Source organism: Channa argus, chromosome 1, assembly GCF_033026475.1.
Source record: "Channa argus isolate prfri chromosome 1, Channa argus male v1.0, whole genome shotgun sequence".
In the NCBI taxonomy this organism is placed as follows: Eukaryota; Metazoa; Chordata; class Actinopteri; order Anabantiformes; family Channidae; genus Channa; species Channa argus.
The window spans coordinates 14,075,864-14,098,467 of record NC_090197.1 but is presented as its reverse complement, the minus strand read 5'-3'; the positions used below and the strand labels follow the sequence as shown (position 1 = coordinate 14,098,467).

General features: G+C 37.3%; 1 protein-coding gene across 7 annotated transcripts in view; it reads right to left on the bottom strand.

Annotated features, from left to right (window-relative positions):
- The window catches only part of csmd3b (CUB and Sushi multiple domains 3b), a 310,165-nt gene that overhangs the window by 116,384 nt on the left and 171,177 nt on the right, over positions 1-22,604 (bottom strand). For all 7 annotated transcript variants that reach the window (XM_067499712.1, XM_067499750.1, XM_067499726.1 and 4 more), the window contains exons 7-8: positions 14,387-14,499; positions 671-748 (exon numbers count right to left, since the gene is read on the bottom strand). In XM_067499712.1, coding sequence (XP_067355813.1) covers positions 671-748; positions 14,387-14,499 — 191 coding nt within the window. The remainder of the gene's footprint in view (positions 1-670; positions 749-14,386; positions 14,500-22,604) is intronic.

Genomic DNA, 22,604 nt, shown 5'->3' with positions numbered 1-22,604 from the left:
CATTACAGTATGTCAAATGGCTTATGAACCATTAGCACCTCTACATTTGATAACTTCACTTCAGGGTGTCTAATTAAAGAGTTTCCAAAGTGACTTACTCTTACAACTTGGAATATTACAAAGTAAAAAATTTAAAAATAAGAGCACTAATTCAAGAGTGAATAATAAAAGCGAAGAGAAGAGAAGAGACAGGAGGGGGTAGTAAACAATATTACAACAGCTGATTCACACTCCCTGAACAAGACCAAAGTAAACCACGATTAAGCTTATCAGAACAAGCCGTGATTAAATATATCAAAGCAAGCCATGAAGCAGCATGCATAAATACATAAACATAACATCAAACAACGAAAACGCACAGCATTCATGCAAAAACATGCTCTTATAAAGGCTGTGGCTCTTTTAACACATTTGTGTGTCAAATAAATTGTTTTTTGCATTAAAGACAAATTTTTCTGTGAATTGATGCCACCACACTTAGTCTACACAGTAACACAAGACGTCTGCGCGACAAAAGTGTCGAACATAACAGTAACAGCCTTTTTAAGAGACAAAAATAATAAAAGCCAAACCAAATTGAAACCAAACCCAAAAACAAAAGCAATCCAAGCCCAACCACGCCATTACATGTTCGTTCATTAGCCAAAGTGACATTAAGATGTGAACTCACATATTGAAAACTTGTTGCTGGAGTCTTTGCCAGGGAATAATTTAACGCCCCGCGATTTAAAATCTACTGATCGCTTCACTGCAGAGAAGAACAGAATATACAAAAGAGAAGAAAAATCAGAAACAGATTGAATAAAGTGGTAAAAATGAGGCCCAGTGAAGGAAATAAAAATAAGGCAAATTCTTCTCCCTCACAATGCAGAGAGAGAAGAGTACAGCAGAAAAGAAAGTTACAAAGGCAAAGTAAATTTTAAAAAGGTCTATGGTCAACAGGCAGCAAGAGGGGCAGAGAGAGACAAAATGCAGAAGCAAAAGCAGGGAATATGCTTTCAACAATGGAATTACTTAATGATTTTGTACATAGAGAAGCTTAATCTTTCTCTCTCTGTCACTCAGACATATGTATCAGTTCTCGAGGTGTTTTGCTACGTGCCCCATAATATTGTGAACAAAAGCTGGTGTAAAGGATTGCAGCTTTAATCAAAATGACATTGATGCAGCTTAGCAATCAAAGTTTTCAGATAATGGTATGTTAGAAAATAAATAGTCCATTTAAATCAGAGTGGATCAAAGACAAGAGGAGACAGTGACAGAGAGAGATCCCTGACAGCATGAGCCCCAGGAGATATTTCATTACAAGGTTGGTAATGTTGTGGTGAATGTTACTGTAGCTCAGCATGTATGTTGGAAAAGATAGGATATAGTATACATAGCAAGTGGGCGAGAGCTGTATTTGACTCCATGCAGTAATAATAAAAACAAAACACCCCGGGGTAATCGCTACATGACTCCCCCCACTTTGATTTTTTTCTTTTTTTTCCTGTTCTCCACTGTCAAAAATAAATTAATACATTACCAGCATAAATAATGAAAGAGTAAACACATATATATCTTGTCCTAAATGACAACGTATGGTGACAAATCACTTTAATGAATGTATGACAAAGTGGTGACAGATGTCATTATGAAAATGAATAATCCACTGAATGCTGACGCACCGCAAATGAGTTAATGTGCTACAATTATCCTAATGTTATACAGTACACGGCTGAAATATAGGCACATACATCAGCGGTATATCATTTGACATGGTTACAACCTGTATATTTCATGCCATTAACGCTTATGCTAATATTATACTGTAAATGTGCATTGTATTGGTACTTTCCATGTTGATGTAAATTAATTAATGGGCTAATGATCAATCGAATGCAAAATGGCTGCTGCATTTAGGTATTATTGCAGGGACCTGTAGCAGGTTAACAGTTGATTGTGGTTCCAGCTGTATACAAGTAGCAGATGTATTTGTGATTTTTGTGACCTAAGACACCTGATTACTAACAGCTTTTCTAAACTGCCCTGATGCATGCTGCAGTGTTTTATTACGATGCTTTAAATTGCAAGGTCACACAGAAATCACAGAGATTGCAACAATTAATTCAACCAATCGTAACATTGCAAAGTTTGCTATGAAGAATATGTGACAAAGGCAAGTCACCACCCCATCCCATAATACAGCTCCTATGGAACCAACTCAGGAGCGTTTATGAGGTAGTCCAACATGGTGGTCATCCATTATTTAGCTGTTGCTGCTGTTGACGTGGCCACTTACCTTATTTAGCCAAATAGCTCTGGTAACTGGCTACACAAGGCAAATATTGTGTATTGTTGTGTAATGTATTTGTTAATGTTAGAATGTTAAAAAATACATGTTGCAGTATATACATTTTATATTTATTCACAGATTTTATATATACGTTCAGCTGCTGGTGATGGGGCCTGTTTGGAAACTGTAATGTTGCCACAATTTATTCTGCCAAAAGATAATCAGGTTTCCAAGTTTACAAGACATGACATGAATAGAGCAGAACATTCCAGTTTAAGTGCTCTATGATAAATATTGTAATCTTGATATCAATCATGTTGAGCATACACATTTAACACATATGTTGATCAACCTGTTTATCCAATGAGAAGCTTTTATTTTCTTCTTATTTTAGTCTTTTACTAATGATCTGCAGGTTTTACCTTAAATACTTAATTTACACAAAAACACCATCATCAATTCTTCATAAGAAGAAGATCATGCACACCGATTACATCTAACATATAAAAAAAAAAGCTTATTTGTTTAAATTTTGACGTCCAGAGAATGTAGAATTTAGATGGGAAATCATGTTATTTTACTTTGATACAAATCGTTAACTTTTAAATGATTCACTTTGATACCTAGTGATCACAGAAAATAGTGATTTCATTTAAAATGGAGTCTGGTTCAAAAGTATATTACGTTTAGATATTGATGCATTTTAAGACATATAACGTGGATTCAAATTTAAAACGATGCCTCCACTAAATTCACTGTCTGTTTCTGAAGTTGGGAAAGACTTTGCAATTCTTCATCAAGTGAAACTGCTAATGGACAAATATGAACATCCTTTACATTTCTGTCATAAATTCTCCATTAATGAATTGGCTCCAAGCAACTCATGTATCACATCAGTTTATAGCAGCCTGTGAGCACAGAATGCAAAAACACTTTAATTCCACAGCAATCCACCTACACAAAGAATAGCATTTATTATTCCTGACACTGTCAAAGCTATTCAAAATGAGGGGAAACTGGCTTGATATGAGATACGGTACCTGCGATCTCTCAGAAAAAACAAAACAAAACAGTATTTTACCGCTTTTCAGTTAAAATATTTAAGAGCAGGTTCATACTTTGTCTGCTCGTCCTGTGTTTTCAGCAATTTGGAACAGGTACAGACAGCTGTATTTAAAAATATGGATTCCAAGAAATTTAATGAGAGACTAAACACGCTTACCATTTCACTGCATTGCAGACATGTCAAGATTTTTTAAATATATAAAGCCTTTAGGCCTGCAAACACCAGACCATATAATCCTCATTTACGTAAAAGAATAAGATCTCAGCACCATTAGAAAAACAGGACAAAAATACAAAGAAACTATATATTTCATAGTTCTAACTGTGCCTTCAGAAGAAATTGTTTTTGTAAAATGTCTTAATTGCCAGAAATTAAGAACATTCAACAATAGAGTTATTTATAAAATGTATTCATTTTAACTAGAGGAAAGTGTGATGTTGTTCAAAGTCTTACAATCAGGTTTGAAATATACCACCCTCCTGCCAGGCAGCCATATTGATGAATGTGGGTCAAAAAGTAGTTAACAGTCAAATTACTTGCTGTCTGTGCAATTCCATTTACTATATCAAGCCCCTGTTATTATGCATCGTAAAAACTGTCCTGTGTGAGAATACATCAAAGTTAAATATGCCCATGGTAATGTCCTAGCCTATAAGCAGCAGCTCTACTGCAAACAACAGATGGAAGGGCAGCTGCATTTAAGCAGACCATATTTATGAACAAAATGTTACATACTTTAAAATGCACTTAACTAGCTATAGAATAAATATGAACTGAACTGAAGTTTAATATTAAAAGAACAGATCCTTAAGCAAAACCTACATATTTAAATACACATTGAGCTGCATTTTAGAAGAAAAGCATCTCCTGGAGCCTGATGTTGGCTCCATACTTCAAACCAAAAGTAAAATCTATTTTCTTATACTAGAGCATGCCAACATTTTACACCAAAAGCTATTCTGTTACCCAGTGTAGGATCCAACTCAGTAATTCTCTCATTTTAGTCATACTTGCTTGTTAATCACAATAGCATGGGGATTTCTCACTTAGCAGTGGTGACACAAGAAGAGTGAGACATCTACTAAAGAGGTGATTCACACATCACGCTCTTTAATAGATGCCCCATAATGGTGTTTTCATGCTGTTTATCCACAAGGTAAATCAAATGCCTAATGCCGTGGAAGGATTTAGAAAGCTAGCGCTAAACATATACCCATGTATGGCTTACTTTAAAAAGTGAACACTCAAATTCACATTATTAAACAGGCATGTATGAAGTGGAAGGATCCAGGCTGAGGGAATCTTTGAGACAATTTTAATTGTACTGCAAGTCAGCAAGACAGTCAATGCTAGGTGCAGTTGCCATCTACTCCATAGTATGTGGGACATTAAATTCGGAAGTAAGTTTCAAGGTTTAAGAGAAATATGGTTATTTGTTTTCTTGATGAGAGTTACATAAGAAGATCAATGCTCTCATATCTAAATGGTAAATAAATAGAAGATTAACATTCAGATTAATTGCAGACTACATCTTCATCTGATATGATCATTAGTAGTAAGAAGGATGACTTCCCAGCTGTAAAACAATTTCTTACAGTACATTTGTAGCTCACAAAAAAGCAGGATATAGTGAGACCGGAAGATTTGCATTTTGTAGTTTCACAAATGCCACAATTGATATATGCATAAAAGACTTGTTCTCTGTGGCTGTTGTTGTGTTGTATGTGTGTATCTAGATGGCTTGATGGTTACACTGACTGAGCAGGCTACAATGCTCAACAATGTCTATGCCTGCATTGAGTTAATCGCAATTTTGATATATGTAATTAGTGAGTGCAATCAGTGAGAGAAGAAAGTTGTCAGTGCTGTAGACATCCTCCATATCTGATGAGCTACTTTGTAACCACAGATCAGCAATCATACGGCATCACCAGATTTTGTCTATGCAAACTACTGTATCTGAATTTATTCAACCAAGCACCATCAAGTTCTAAAAGCCCCTTTGATAAAGCAACAGCAGCTAGTGATGGTGGAATGCAAGCTCCCCAAAATAACGTAAAAGACGATAAAGGGGTAATTCATAGATTTATGAGGTCATATGAAAGCCCTGAGGCCTGCAGTTTCTTAGTACTCAGTCTGACTAATGGTTCGTAAGCCGCAGTTGACAAGGAAAAGGACTTTAGGATTTATTTACTCAAAAACCTGATGGTAATTCCACATGTGCTAAATGTTCTCTTTTTTCTTGAATGTAATTATCTAAGGCAATTAGCATTTTAAGATGTGTGCACTTGATCATAAGTAGATTTGAGACATTTTGAGAGCCATATCAAAAGGTACCATACAGTTGACAGTATCCAATATGTCAACTGCCCTGAGGGGCATACTGTCGCTGCTTTGTTGAATAATGTTTCCGTACCAGTGGCTGACTGGTTGCCTTTGTACCGTCTGACTTATTTTGTTGCCATACTGTAGCACTGGCTGACTGATAATGCCGTCAGTTGTTCATTAAGAGCCAATCACAGCCCTGCAGACACAGAAACTCATGAATACGTAATGAAGAGAGATGATGGAGGGGCGTGATTGGTAGGTTCTGCCACGGGGAAGGGAACAGATTGTTCATACCTGACACATGCATAGACAAACAAGGCACACGCAGCCATACATACATTTGAATGAAAACAACTACGCAGACACGGCTGCACACATACTGGCACCACACATATACAGACACAAACTGATCCATTCATCAACTCAAATCAACATACGGACACACCTACATGTAAATGCACAGAGCAGACGACACACCAGCAGTGATAACAGATAGTTCAGACAACATACTGATATAAAAGCCACACAATCCTGTACATGTAGTCAGATACTCCCATGTACATAATTCACAAGCACCCTAACCCACAACGGGCAGACAGGCTGACATGAAGATGTTAAATGAACAACTAAAGGTTTGCACATGCTTCATGTGGAGGACAGCATGTAAGCTCCTCTGCAGGTGCATGCTTACTGTCTGCAAGAATCATTGTGTTCATATTCGCACGAGCCACACTTTCGTCTATGTTGGGATTTTCCAACAGTGGGCGCTGTGTACAAGTGTACAGTAGCACTCAGGGGGTCTGCTTTAGAAGAAGAATATGGCAAAGCATTGACAGTTCTGTATTAAAATGTCACTTTCACTTTGTAAATGTTCTATTCACAGGGATAGCTAATTAAAAGCAATGCAGTGTTGTTTCTATTTTCTCTGCATGGCTCATTATAAAAACAGTCACAGGTTAGGGTCATGGTCAACATGACACGGAATTCCAGCAAGCAGAGGATCCATGTACATTTTTTTTATTATGATGTTTGGGAAAAATGCTTTCTAAACATTTTGAATATTGGATGCTGTAAGACTCTATTGATTTAGCGGTGCTTCATAGAATTCAAACCACCGGCCTGTTTACATAAATCAGCCAATCTAACGCAGACTGAAAACAAGGCCGTCTCATCATAATACAGGCTGATTAATGTAATGAACAGGACTACAAGGGATGGAATATGTAAAAGCAGGCCATCTTAATCCAGCTGAGCTTTTTATAGGCTGCAACATCCTCCTTTTATTGCATGTGGTTTGGCCTGAGGTTGCCACCAACAGCTGTCTCTCTCTGTCACTCAGTAAGCTAATTACTTTTGTCACAAGTGACAAACCATCCAGTACTGTAAAATTAGTGGGCAAATCAAATGCACAGACAGTGCTGTTTTCTCAGTATCTGAACAGCTACTGCACAGTTGGAGCCAGCATGACCTGAGTATTTGTTGATTAAAATATTTTTGAATTATGGTCACTTCAAAGCTAAAATATACAGTATAACTTTTAGTGGAGCTAAGTGTACAGCAAAAAATTGTGAAACCATCAAGGAACGGTTGTGTGGAAACCTGCCATTCCCGGAAACCTGCCATTCCAAAGCAGTGAAAATGCACCTGCTATCACAGTGTGATACTCCTGGACTTCTGCTCAATTTCAGTGTGTGAAAATACAAAATATGCTGTGAAATGCAAAAAAAACCCAAAAAAACAACAACTGCCAAATCAGTAGCTCTGCTCAGCAGGTACTAAATCAGGAGAAGTCCAGACATGTAGAGCTAATTAACATAGATGTAAAGAATTTACCAATTACCTTCTAAAGATAGTTCATATCATTAATGAAAAGAAAAACTCTATCATCCACCTGCAAAACCAGCATCTAAATGTAAACCTCCACTATGCAGGAATTGAAGTAGCACATGTTCTGTAATGTATATTATTTTGTAGAAACCAGCACTACATAAGCAAAATAACAGTCATTAAAATTAAGCATAAAACAAACAGCATCTGATATTTAAAAGCAAACATTATAGCAATGATCAGTTCTTTGAATCACATGCTCTCAGCTATTAATCCTTTCCCCTCCATTTTTGTGCTTTCTGTTTTATTCACTTTATAAACAGATCACACCTTTTCCTTTAGGTTCTATTTGAATAATTTCTTCAGCCTGTCAGTCATCCAAGGTATTATTATCTCAAATGTGGCGATTGGTGGCAACTGGACCTGCTTGAGGCTCTGGCTGGGTTAACACTGCAGTCAACTGAAAACTGCAGGTCCTTGTGCATTGCTACAGTATAAGACTGCTAGGTGCTTTGAAAAAGTGTCAATATTTTATGCCCTGGCAATGAGAACAGGTTGAAGCCCCACATATTTAGTCCAATTCCCAATTAACCAGGCTTTTATATTTTAACCCAAGTACCACCTATGTGTAACGGATTGAGCCATTTGAGTCACTGCTGACCTCTTTCCAGTGTGACTTTCCTGCCCACTCTCCCTTAGTTTCTGTAATGTTACTGTTATTTAATTAAAGCAGACATAATTTGCCAGTGTTCAGACACAAAGTAAATGGAGCCCCTGGCAACTAGTCAACTGACTAGCTGATTAAATGACCGGCTGACTGACTGGCAGACGGGCCAGACTAGTTTCTACCTGCTGTTAACCAATCTACTTATAGTAAGTGCCACAGTAATTAACTTCTAAGTAACTGAAATAATGAGAATTGATTAGAATTGTTGGCACATGTAAAAAAGTTTTATGACAAACAAAAGGATGTATTTTTTATCCCTGCAAATAAGCAATGGGCGTTGAATCATCAGTAATTTTATAATGCAGTTGATTTTGCTAATTACCCTTAAATAATTACATTACCATCCCCCCCTTTAAACACTTGCCATGTGTGCTGAGCCTAATGACTGATGATTAATTGGAAGTGCACCTGTCAAACTTTGTATTCCTGCAGTTTATAAGCTGACAGAGTAATATGTTTTTATATTATGCAATTTGTATGTATTACAAAGACATGTGAGTGCAAGGCTGATCAAGTAAACTTACAGCAGCTCCCACATACAGGCCTTCTCTATTAAGCCAAATTGTTTATTTCATCCATTTTGGTCCTAAGGTGGAAGGCTTAGAAATGTTGTCATTGAAAAATTACTGTGTTTTATACTCTGGAAACTTCTCTAAAAATGTCTTTATCTATGAAAAAGACAGTAAGGAGCAAAAAGATGTATGACATATTGACAAAACTGTCAACAATTAGAAAACATGTGTATGACAAGACTAATTAAAAAGAAAAAAAGGTGTGATTCATTCTATGATTTTTTCTAAAATCTAAAAGTTAAAGCCTAGGGCATGTTTTAAAATGTTGCTGTGAATCATCCTGAAACATAAATTAAGCATTCAAGTGGACTAATAACTAAATTTTGTTGAGCCATGCAGATGAGCTGCAGGCTTTGCTTTACTAAATAAACAAAATTCAGCAACAGGCTTTTCCTGTGACACAAACACCCATCTATCAGCCCATCCAATCATTTACACACACCACACACACACACACTTTCTCTTCCACTAAAGTGGTTTACCCCAGCCATTTATGACAATGGAACGTTAAAAGTCATGTTAAGTTATATATATATATATACAAGCAAACTTTAACATCAGCTAAGGCAGTAACAGTAGTTTTCTCAATTGGTATCCGTTGGTTTCTACTTTTTATCATTTAATCACTTCTAGAAATGAACTAATTTATCACCTCCATTCTTTGTTGTTCTTTTGGGATGTTCTTTATTTTTTGCCATCCCCCTCCCCCGCATCAAAATTTGAAATCAATCATTACATTATTATTAATTCGGAAAATTATCATTTTAGCAGAAGCAGAGGGAATGTGTGACCTTACACATACACACACACGCAAACACACACAGGCAAACACACAGTCTGTCCAGTTAGCTGGCAGCACCTAGAGCCAAATGTCTCCCTCTGAGGTTTCATAGTGTGTCTTATAAACTAAACTAACCCTGCCAAAGCACATTTGTTCATTTAGTCTGTCAGAGACAAATTTGGAATTGTTTTCATACAGTGTTTGCCACTAAACTAAACTACCCCTGCCTGAGGGCTTTGCTATGATAATTTGCTCTCCTGGAGACAAGTAGAATTTAGTAGACCATAACAACATATGGTTTGCAGGATGGTGTTAGAGTCTAAATTTAAAAAAAAATCTTGCATGCTATTAAGTTGAACTGCTTATAAAAAAGTGAAGTTGATAATTAAAGCGTAAATCTGAAAGTGATAGAGCTTAGTAAAAGCAATAGAACAAAGCGCAATAACTGTAATAAAACTTACAAGGACAATACTCTTCCAAGGTTAATGGTTCCTGAAATACTTTAACAAACACTTTAGAAAACTACACATAGACACATTTTTCTTCTGGATCTGAACTGGTGGTCCAATAATGTTATGAAGGACATCACTGTCACTCTGAGCAGTCTGCAACTGCACAATGTTTTTAGAGGTGGTAGAAGTAAGAAAACCATACTCCATACTCAAGCAAAAAGAAAATCTACCCTACAGATACCACTTCAAATTTGTAACTCAAGTAAAAGTACTCCACTGAGGAAACAATTTATTTTAAACAATACTGATTATGGTAATTAAAAGCGTAGAGACAAAGATCACTGTTGAACTTGTTCTAACCATTTTATTAGTTCAAAATATTTTTTTAATAAAATCATCATATGGTTTTAATTAAAACCAACAGGTCCACAGAGGCTAAAATGACATGCTTTTGAGATGTTCTGAGACATTTTCTCACCACTTTTAATAAAAATGTGTGAATATCGTTAGCAACTATGTTTCCAATTAGGAGTAGATATTTCTGCCACACAGCCCACCCTTCTGCTAATGTGTAAGTAACAGACCAATAAGGTAATAGGGATGACTGACAGCTGACAAGAAGTAGCCAATCAATCTATGGCCTGTTAAGAACTCCGCTCATTAATCAACTAACCTATCAAACTGACACCGCTCATTAACATGTTGATTAACCTTTTATACTAATTAAGATCAATTAAAATCAATTAAAAGCAAATCTCAGGGGGAGTGGTCAAGTTGTCATTCAATCAATCAAGAACAATATCTCAGAGAGCCAGAGGGAGCGATGTGAGGAAAGGGTGAATAAAGATACATAGAAAAAACTGAAAAGAAAAGAGGGGGGAGAAAGAGGGAGGAAACAATTAAAGCAGAGTCAAGGAGAAGGATGAGGAGAGCATGATGTTTAATAATGAGTTGAACTTTATTTTTAAGCTCTTCTCCAAAATTTACAATATACTTCATGTGTACATTAAGAATAATAAATTGGCCATTTAAGCATCCAGTTTGACTCTGACATATTGCCTTGACTAAACTAAAAGTGGCTGTTCTTCCTGTTTATTGGCATTTTGACTTAAGCATATAGATCACAGTGAAGACGAAATTGAGTCACAGGGATATCGTCCCACCGCAGTCGTTCTTTGAAATTAAAGACAAGCAACATTTACTGTGAGCTGCCAGATGGGGTCATATTCAACCTAATAGGCTCATCATACCCACAGACTGGGAAATTACATGAGTTAATATAAAATCACCACTGAATTAATTGCAGTTTCAATTACTTATTTGGCTTAATTGACACAGCGCTGCCATCGGCACATGCAACCTAGTAATTTATGAGGCCATAAGGAAAGTTTTTCCAAATTTTAATATGTGTAATTTGAAAAGGGAAACATCAGCAATTATTTTTCTAAACAAGTAAAACACAATAATTTTACTCTTCCATTAGTTTTAAAAGCGAAAATTGTAAAATGCATTTGTTAGCTGCATGCAAACAGAGCTAATTTATTAAGTGTCGATAAAGGGCTGAGTGGATACAAAATGATACAGTAACAGTTTAAAAAAACTTCTGCATCAACTTAATCCTCATCAATCGCCACTGCTGTTAGCAGGTGGCTTTTAGGATTCATTGTATCCAACAGCCATTACCCATTTGTAGGAAAACCCTATGTGAACAAACCATGACTGTAACTTTCTGTATAAAAAACAGGTGATTGTCAAAAGATCTCCTGAAAGGTTTCCCAGTGACGACAGTGGTAGTAGGCAGCTGCCCTCCAAAATTAAGAAAAGTGACCATAACTACTGTAGAAAGGGTCCACATTGTTAAATGGTGTGTAGGAAAATGTAACCTGTATTAGGAAATGATGTTAAATACTAGAGAATCTGATTAAAGGAAATGGGAGGACTTGAGGACGTGAGGACGTGAGGATGGGAAAAAGAAGTAGTTTTGTGAAGTTGCCTTACTGGGCTATTGTGTTTCAGGTTGCACCTGAAAGCTGTCATTTTTTAAAGGTCCGCACCTTTTTTTCTATTTGGTGACTTACTGTGAACTTTAACTACGTGGTGGTGAAGCATGAGGCGATGTGCAGCATATCAGTAATAATCAAGTGGCACAGTGCATGACTGCGATTTATACCAGGTCAATGATGCATAGAGGAACGGGCACTGTAATGTGTAATTTTAGATAACAATAAAAACTTTATTAACACCTAGTACTTAAATATAATTGGATTAGCAGAGCTAGCTGGTTGACTGCGATTGATACAAGCTCATAAAGCAAATAACTGATAGTATATGTCAATCAAACCCTGTTTCCAATGGTACCGCAAGTGCGCCATGTCCCTGGTTACAAAACTACCCTTCATATCCTGTGATTTTACTTGGACTTTAGGCAGCCTGCACTAATGATTCACAAAAAAAGGGGGCAACAGTGTTTAAAAATACACAAACGTGATCTGAGACTAAAACAAAACATAGGAGAGTATGAAAAACAAGTGAAGTGAAAAATATGAACCCTATCTGTTCCAGGCATGCAGTTGTTCCAGACATTCAGCTCTCATTATCACTGTTGAGAGACATGGACATTGCCAAATGAATTTCCAAATGTTTTCCACCAGTTAAGGGTTTGTGTCTAAGAAATCCAAGTGTACGCCTATGAGCAGTTGCCTGAGAGAAAATGAAACACTAAAAGCGAGAGAACTGAAGACAGATGCGGAAATATGGAGACAATGTGAGAAACTGCATAAGACTGAAGTAAAAAAAAGCGGAATGAAATGAGTTAGAAGCAAGATGAAGGGAAAAAAAAATCAGAAAAACAAAGTGCAAAGAAGCAAAACCAGAACTTCGAAACAAAAAAAAATGTTATTAATAAACCCAAAAATAAAAAATTATTTGGGTTTTATTTATTCACAATACAGTTCCTATAGAAAATATTCACCCCCTTTGGCTTTTTCCTTTGTTTTACAACACTGAATCATGAATAATGTAATTTGGTTTTTTTTAAACACTGATCAACAGAGAAATACTTGGTCTTCATAAAAATTTAAACAGATCTCTACAAACTAATCTAAAATAATCTAAAGGTATAAAACAGAAAATAAGCAACTTCACAAGTATTCACCCCCTTGCAGTAATTATTTACTAATTTAACCTTTGGTAGCAATTACAGTACTGACCCTCTGTAGACATTGTAGCCATCAATTATCTTTGAACATCTCAACGCTACAATTTTTTGCCCATTTAGCCATCCATTCGTCCCTCCATTCATTATCTTTAACTGCTTATCCTGTTCAGGGTCACGGGGGGCTGGACTGTATCCCGGCTGTCACTGGGAGAGAGGCACAGTAACACCCTGGACACGTCGCCAGTCTATTTCAGGACCAACACAGAGAGACTTACATAGACAGACAACACTCACATTCACACCTACTGGCAATCTAGAGTCATTAATATAACATGCATGTCTTTGGACTGTGGGAGCAAACCGAAGTACCCGGGGGAAACCCAGGCCATTAATTTTGTTTTTAAACCACTTGCGTATTGCTTTCGTTGGCTGGGGTCAATTTCCTGCCAAAAAACAGCTTTAACAAGTTGCAGTTCTCTTTGCCGCCTGAATGAGGAATTCTTTCACGATAAGAAAAGCATCCACATGACATGATGCCGCAGTCACCACTATAATTCACAGTGGGGATGGTGTATTTTTGATGAAGTGTGTGTTTGTTGTATGGCAAGACCAGCCTGCTCTAGGCAGATTTACACTTTCACATTCCTTGACACATTTCTTAATGCTGGATTTATGTGCACACCAAGATATACTGAGTGACTTGAAAGTGTTACTTTGTCCATTTCCTGATGTTTGCTTTTCAGTAACCTTTTCCTGAGTTGCTTGGAGTCTTTTTTTATCTTCTTGCTTCTGTTTCTCTCTCTGTCCACTATCCTAATTTAGCAGGACCTTCCGGATACAGGTATATTTATACCACAATCTTTTAAACATTTTAGTGCACTAAGATAACCTCAATTTTTTTCAAATTACTTTAAAGGGGTAAATACTTATGCAATCACTTACACTGTATTTTAATGTTGTTTGTTCTCTAGATATCTGTTTCCATCTTGACATTAAGGCGTCAGTTTCTGTTGATCAGTTTAAAAAACAAAATGAACAATATTTTTGTATAAGAAATGAAAGGGAAAAAAATCCCTGGGGGGGTCGGGGTACTTTTTATGAGCACTGTAAACTCTGTGTGAATTTATTCTGAATGCGTGTATTTAGGTGGTACATTAAGATGCCCCTCTCTGTGGTTGAAAGCCCATCTTACCCATCTTACCTTGATAATGTGCACTGAAACCGCGGTAACGGTGGTTGCTATCAGTCACAAAACGCAGTCTGAGCCAGTTCTTGTTGCTAACGATGGGAGAGGGGACATTACTCCCTGACAACCTGAAAGAACAGAAGAAATGCTTGTAAAAAAAAAACAGAACACATATCAGAACACACACATTCACACTTGCAAAACTTTACAAAAAGCTTTTCCACAAATCCTATAATAAGACCTTGAAGTTAAAGCAGAGAGTTGTAACAGAGTCTTTACTCTGCAGATTTTAGCTGTACACTGGCCCTTTTGAAAACCTGTGCAGATGCATGCTGAATGCCTGTATATGAGAACAGACAAAAGGAAAGAGCAGAGAAAACACGTTAGGCAGTGCAGCCTTTCTCTAAAAGATGTCATAACCCAGCTCAAAGGCCACGACAAAAACAGAAGTCACACAAATTGGCAGCAAATTAACTTGTAATTAATTTTACTATTGAAAAATAGTCCTCAAAACTGTAACATAAGTAGTGTATGTATATGTGTAAATGCATGTTTATGTGTGCAGTACCTAAACCGCTGTGAGCAAAATAGCACGTTTTATTTCTTGCTTTTGCAAATATTACAATAACTACAAACACAATTCTCATGATAGTTTACAAAGCTGTGCTTGGCGACTGTGGCGTATCGGATTATGTTTTAATCATTAGTATTGTTTCTGATATTTTGTCCACTACTATACTGTTGCCCATAAAGTTGGAATAATTTTGTTGTCAGACACATTTCTCTTTTTTGAAAAAGTTAATTGTGTTTAAATTTTCATGGATTAATCTATAAAGTTTTGACATGCGGACAATGTTCCGCTGTGGCGACCCCGAACTCACGGGATAAGCCGAAAGGAGAGTAGTAATCTATAAAGTTTTGAAAAGATATACATTTTATCTATCAATAATACATTACATTGTCACAATACTTTCTTGTGAATATTTAAAAAATATATATTCCAACTTTAGGGGCAACTGTGTATTTATTGTACCCATACTGCACATAGTAGAATGATATATGCAAACACAAGGTTTCAAATACCTACGCGACTGTCAAACTACAATATTCTGCTTTTAACAGTATTATCTTTTTGAATTGAAGTAGGCTACTCTGCTGAGGCTTTGATAGTGCACAGCACTAGTAGATAAGACCCAATTTGCAACTCTTTCATCAAGTAGGGAGGATAATTGGCTGAGAAGATGAACAAGGCTCTTTGGGTTGGCAAAGTGAAGAGCGTTGGGTCAGTGCTGGCAGCCTTAGAGAAGGTGACTGCTTTGCATTTGACACTTGGAGAATAAAATTCCCTTGGTCTTGTATAACTTCAAATATTTGCAGCTGAAATACAATCTCTGCTGGCAATAATCCTCTTCTATACATCTGTCCTTTGATGTATGGTGCTTTCATCTTGCAGCATCAACCAACAGGTGGTTCTCTCCCATTACATTTTCATGGAGTTTCTTTTTTTTTTAAGTAATATCACCTTGGCTGTTACAGCTGAGACATAGGTACACACACACATGAATGGTGTACAGTGTGAAATGGACTGCCCTCTCATGTTAGCCTGTCTGCTTACATAAACCCCTGCCGCTAACCTTCGCAGTCCATTAATAAAAACACACTGACACACAACGGCATGCTCACTCAGTCATGGATAGGGTGTGCACTGCTATTTAGTAGCTGCACCCTCTAATGACAGCAGCATAAAGTGAAGCTCCGGAATGCTGAGCGAGGGTTCTAGAAGTTGGGTGTTTGGGTATATTGGTTTCTGTGTGTCTGTAAAAGTGTGGGACAGAGAGAGGGTCACCTTGTGCCCTAGATCAGTAAGATTATCTGATATGTGCTGTTAGTCTCTCTCTCTCTCTCTCTATAACACACACACACAGACACACACACAGATAGACAGTTAGATATACACTTTGATGGGTTACATTAACATATAAGAGTTCGAACACAGCACAACAATAACACAAATGTGAACGTAGGTGAATATCAAAAGTAAAAAAGGTTCATACATTATGAATTTGTTTTTACATTGATTTTGGCCAAACAAAACAGTGTAAAAGCAGTATGTGGGGTTAAATCCTTGGCACTTAGAGTAACAAAATGAGAAATGTATTATATCCCTGTTTGCTGTTATGCATTTATATCAGGCCATCTACCATGACACTTTATACATTATCAAAGACGAATCTCAACCTTGTAGATATTCACAAGGTAGATATAAATTTATTACACTATGACAAATCAATGCTGAATTAGTCTATTAGCTGGGAGATAGACTAGACAGTAAATGAAATGGAGAACATTTAAATAACAGCACTGATGGACAATAACAGACACCCCACTCTAGGAAAAGTCAGTCCGATCTGTATTTTACCTGAAGGATTCACACACGGCAACAGAGCTGCTACTCAAAGACAGCTCACACTGCACCTTGTAGGGTGTTAACATTAAGCCTGAGAACAAAGGAGAGAGATGGTCCACATACAACAAAAACTGAAAAAAATGACTCATTTCTGGGACACTGTATATATAATTTGTGGGTGTCAGTAAGCTGCTAGAAATACTGTATGTGAGAGACTCCTGGAACTTCCGGGAGACGGGGGATGTGTGTAGACTGTGTGTAGACTGTAAACAATATGGAGCAGAAGGCCCCGCTCAAATTTCAGAGCAGACAAACAAACCAGCAGTTCTTTCCAACATCTAGGAATGCTGTCCAAAACTCATCAGAAATCAAACCAAAGCCTTGGTCTCACAAAGACCTGCAAACACCGTGTTCATTCTAGCAGAACAGAGATCCTATCACCATTGGCCTTCAGCATAGTCAATCCCATCGTGGGATGCCAGCAACCTCGAGATAAAATCAGCTCATAAGTCACATGGAGTAACCCTTTATCCACAAAGACTAGCTAGCACCAACTTAAATTTGATCGTGAATTCTGATCCCGGAGCCATAAGTAGATTACTAAGCAAAATCATGTGACAGCTTGGAAGTTTTCACTAGAAAGCCCGTCTTTGAGAAGAAAGATTAACTCAACTGCAGTGTCTGCCAGAACCAGTGCAGAACCACACACGCGCACATACACACACACAGAATCTTTAACTTTGTAGCCTTTGTTATAGCAAGTTTAGATTATTGTAGCTTCTCCTGATATGTGATATTGTATCGTTTACAGTGGGCATGTAATATTGTTTCTGTTTTAATTCTACTTTCATTTTACTGTCTTCCACATATGTGCATCCACAAAATAACTTTACGAGATTTGATTATTAAAATATGGGCCTGGCAATACAAGCCTGGAATGACGAACAACTCTCAAGAGACCTTTCCAGAAAGCGAAAATGACAAAAAAACTAACAGAAACTCAAGCCTTAGATTAAACCAAATAAGTGTAATTAATGTGTAGTATAGTCTTTAAGAGCATGTGCATCATATTCTAAGCTGATAGAGGTCACTCTGAGCAGCTCTCGTTTCCCCTGTTACGTTATACAAAGCTTAATCTTCATATACTTCGTCATTGTTCATCTTAACTATAAGCATCTAGCAGGAAAATATGAACGGTTACAGACTTAGAACACAGCGGGGGGTGGGAATCTTTGGCAGACTAACTATTCATTTAGGTTCCAATTCTTGGTGTCCTGATTTGATATGTGATGGTTCTTGATTCAAAAACGATTTCTATGAAATCAAAAGAAAGAATAGTTTGATATTTTGGCTCTAACTCTAGTGCGCTGTGTGCCAAACCTTTCATACTTTGCTTGCTGACCTCCATATGAGACAAAGAACCACCTAGCTGGTTCTAACAATTTTTTATGGGTTTACCTGTATTAACTTAATGCCTGTATGCACAAAATAAAATTAAGCTACTTTGGTAAAAAACGGGGATTTATATATGTTTATAGTGTTTTTTTATATGTTAGTGAAATTTCCTGGAACACGTCACTATGTAGATGTTTTAACAGAAACAAAACAGAAGTCTACAGTAAAGGGAGGGGGGAGGGAAAGTCAAGTTCTCTGCTGTATTGTTAACGTTACATATGCACAGTGGAGAACTGGCTCTTAGCTGCAGCATGAGGAATCATATTTATCGATAATACTGGACACAATTACGTAGAAACCGGTTCAGTTATTTTCTCCACCAGATTTGACCAAACATTTTGTGCTACAGTTTGTGTTGCTGAGCCTCTCATTTGTTTGTGGGGGGAATAGCATCAAAATTCTTATGTGAACTGATTTTTTTTCACCCACCCGTAAATGCAGCCTATTAAGCAGTATGTTGTATGACTTACATGGTGCGCAAGGTAGTTTTTTAGAAAAGTATTAGGGTTTTTCAGAAAGAGGGTTCGTCAGTTTTAAGTATATTGATAAATCACATTACAATGACGTTAAGCAGCTGTTCTGCTGCACTTTAAGTGTTTATTTCTTTGAAGCTGTAGTTTTTCAGATAACAAAATTGAATCATTGATTAACTTTCTTAAATAATGATGATTTGTGCTGAAATTGTTGGAGATTTGTCTATATGTGAGAAGAATCTTAAGTACTGCACTTTGTGTTTTCACAAATTAAAAAAAAAAAGTGCTTAATGGAGGACTGCATTAAAATGTTGATGCTAATGGAAAAGGGGAAAGCCTGGACATATAGCTATCTATATTATAATTTAATGCAGGCTGAAAAGTAAAAAAGAATCACTGTAAATATTGGTAATATTTGCTACAGTTCTGTCTGTTGGTCAATCTTACTTCTACCTCTTTTCAAACCCCCCTCTCTTGAGATCTCCTATCTATGTCTTCTCATATTTACAGTGTCCCGCACACACATATTTATGCCTGAAGCTCTTAATTCCATAGTGCAATATTAAGGGTATTATATGCATATTCATTCCGTTCCAATATAAAACAATAATTAAATTATAAATAATCTATACAGACTGTGCATGTGTGTGTGTGTGTGTGTGTGTGTGAGACAGAGAGATATTAAAGCATTTAACTCCAAGCTCAGGAAGCACTTAACAACTCAGAGCTGCAGGATGAAGGCATAATTAGAAAAAATGTCTCTTCCAGCAGGAGCAGGAAGGTTAGAGAAACAAGCTGGCGATTAAAGGTCACCAATTTGAATCCTGCAGTGACTAGGACACCTTCTGCTGACATTCTTTTTCTTAAAAAATGTAGATGTATCACCTATGCAGTGGGTCCCTGGCATGAATGTACATGAGGGACAATGATACTGATAAAAGAAGACCATGTGTGCTCAGCAACTGCTTACATGGGTAATTAAAGCTGAAAATGAAGCTTCCAGCAGAAAACCTAATATCTCCCAAAAAACATCAGCTTCTGCACTGCTGAGAAGCTAGTTGATTTTCCCCGTGTGGACAATTTGTAATGCATTATTAAATCATTCATCTATGCTGATGGCTTCTGTCTGTGACTCTTAAGTGTTCTCCCAAGATATCTGCTATAAAAGCACTTTAGAGCAGCCCTGCGGTATTATAGATCATCTTGAGATGGGCTCCAATAATTTTTTTAATACCGTGGAGAAGATGTCCTACTCTGATTTGACAGAGACACAGGTGTAAAATACATTGGGTGTAGTGAGGCTTGCCTATAAGGACCATCGGTGGAAATATGGTGAAACACTAGATTGTTTTTTAAATAAAGCTTATGCAATCAATAGTTTCTATGAAATAACTGACATATTCCTCTAGAAAGGTAATCATTTGTTTAAATAAGGGTTCTTAATGGTCATTTGGGTGTACCTAACTATTGTATAATAGACTCTCCTAAGAAGTTTATGTAACATATTTATTGGTACGTGTGTTTCAGAGGTTGGTTAGTATACATAGAGAACTCTTTAAATCACTAAAAGCAGAGAAAGTGACGCTTTTGTAAACTTAAGTAAATCGGCGTTCTCTTGAGAAGTAGAGGAAATTAATTGCTGTGCTAAAATTCTTTTTTACCTATCACTTCTGCACAAAGCACATCCCAATGCAGAAGGTTCTATAATCAGTGCTCAGAACCTCACAGGAGATTGTCAGCAATCAACCACCAACAATTGCTGTCGCATTACAACTATTGTTCTCTGCAAGTCATCAATCTTACAAGGTACTATAAACATACTGAAAAAATTACAAACAGGCCCTGTGTTCCATCTTCAACTGCAAGTAGGTAAAATGGAAAGAATAATCACTGAGATGGAAAGTGAGTGTGGGGCCATTTGCGTTTGTGTGTGTGTGAGTGAGAGAATATCAAGTGGAGAGTTGCCAGTGGGAGCAAGAGAACATAATTGATTAAATACACTAGACCAAAAGAGCATCTCTCCCTCTCTCCATCTCTCTGTCTACTATCCTCCCATCCATCCTCCGTGCCTCTCTTCGTCCACGGAAATACAAACCAACTATTCCACTGGCAGGATGGGAAAAAGGAGAGGGAGCAAATAAAGAAGATTGATGGAGGGATGGTGAGACATGAAGGGTGAGAGCAGGAGAAGAAGGGAGAGGAGGGAGAAAAGACCCACATAAGCTGACAGAGGTACATTACTTTATCTTCTTGTTAATTTTTCACTTTAGCATTTAAGCAGGATGTAATGACATTAAGGCTATATATTACTAAAGAGCTAATTTTAGGATGTGTAATTTATGAAAAATAAAATAAAGGTCAGTTTTGCAGCGTCATACAACAATCATCAAGCTCAAGCTCTAAAACACTATTATTTGCATAATGTATGAACAAATGTGATGGGATCATGTTGTTTTACAGTGTTAGCACATATCACTTAAACAATAAAACAACCTGTGGTGTATAATGTATACAATGTTATTTAAAGTGCTGTCTGAGACTGTGATAGCACCTCTCACATACCTTGCTAGGCAATTGCAGGTGTACTAAGCCCCAGAACGTATGAAAATGGCTATAAAAACATGCAATTTAAAACCGGTTGAGTTACCTGATGTAATCTTATACTGTTGTTTTGACTTCAAACTCCTGCATTAAAATGTATTTCAGACAAGATTTGAAATAAGTCAATTCTGAAACATTGTCATCAAGGTCTAATGTTTCTCTGCAGTTATGTTCACTGTTCACTGTGATGGTCTGCGTCACAAAAATGACAGATGGTCATGTGATACTGGCAACTTCTGGGGTGGATGAAGGGACTTCTTCCGCGTCATAAAATATGGACCTACATTCACATAAGGACAATGCTGACGTTGTCACCATGAGAGTTAGGGACGTACACTACACAACTCACACTTTTGCTTGTCTATTTGTGTCTGTATGTCTATGTATCGGTGTTGTGTGTATGCGTGCAGCTATTCATTAGACAGTAGGGGAATGCTAGTTAATCAGGCAATCCGTCTTAATAGCCTCCTCTAATTAAGATAGGTGGGAGCTGACACACACATACACTCGCAAACACACACAGACACGCAGAAAGAGAGAGATAATGCTCATTCACACACGCACGCTTGCACAGAGAGAAAGGAGCACACACACACTGCATGAGTGTTGGACCGAATATAGTCTAGGTGGAGCCGTCATCAATCAGTATACAGAGACAGAGAAGTCCTCAGTGTTTATGTGTGTGCACGCGTCTGTGTGCAGTTGATTATTTGGATACATTTCCTATGTGTTTGTGTGTGTGTGTGTTTGTGTGTGTGTGTGTGTACATGGTCATGCTCATGCCTGCTGTGTCACTCTCCATCAATTTCAAGTGGGCAGACAGTAATCAGTGTTCACAACAGGACCCTGCTCTGCGTGTTCCTCCCTCTCCCTTTCTTTCGTCTAAATTTCTCTCCTCCTCGTTCCTCCTGGGCTCTTCACAGAGCAGCAAGGTTTTTGTTCACATGAACAGCTGAAGGCTGAAATAAAACATAAGTGGGTGGCTGAGGACCTTATTTGAAAAAAAAGAATATTTGACATTTACAGTCTATAAATTAAGCAAGTAGGCATTAACCTTTGACACCATGGAAATGTCAAAATCCCTTCTTGCGTATGCTTTAGGTTCGGCTCCTAAGCTCCAAATAAGAATATTTGTAATGATGCAGCATACAGAGTGAAAGAGGAAACAAAACGTCAACAAACAAAAAAAAAAAGATAATATTTTGTTAAAAATGGAAACATTTCGGGAAAGCATGTTGGTCTGCTGGTTTGGTGTGGAAGAACTTAACTGGCCTGCACATAGTCTGGACAACAACTC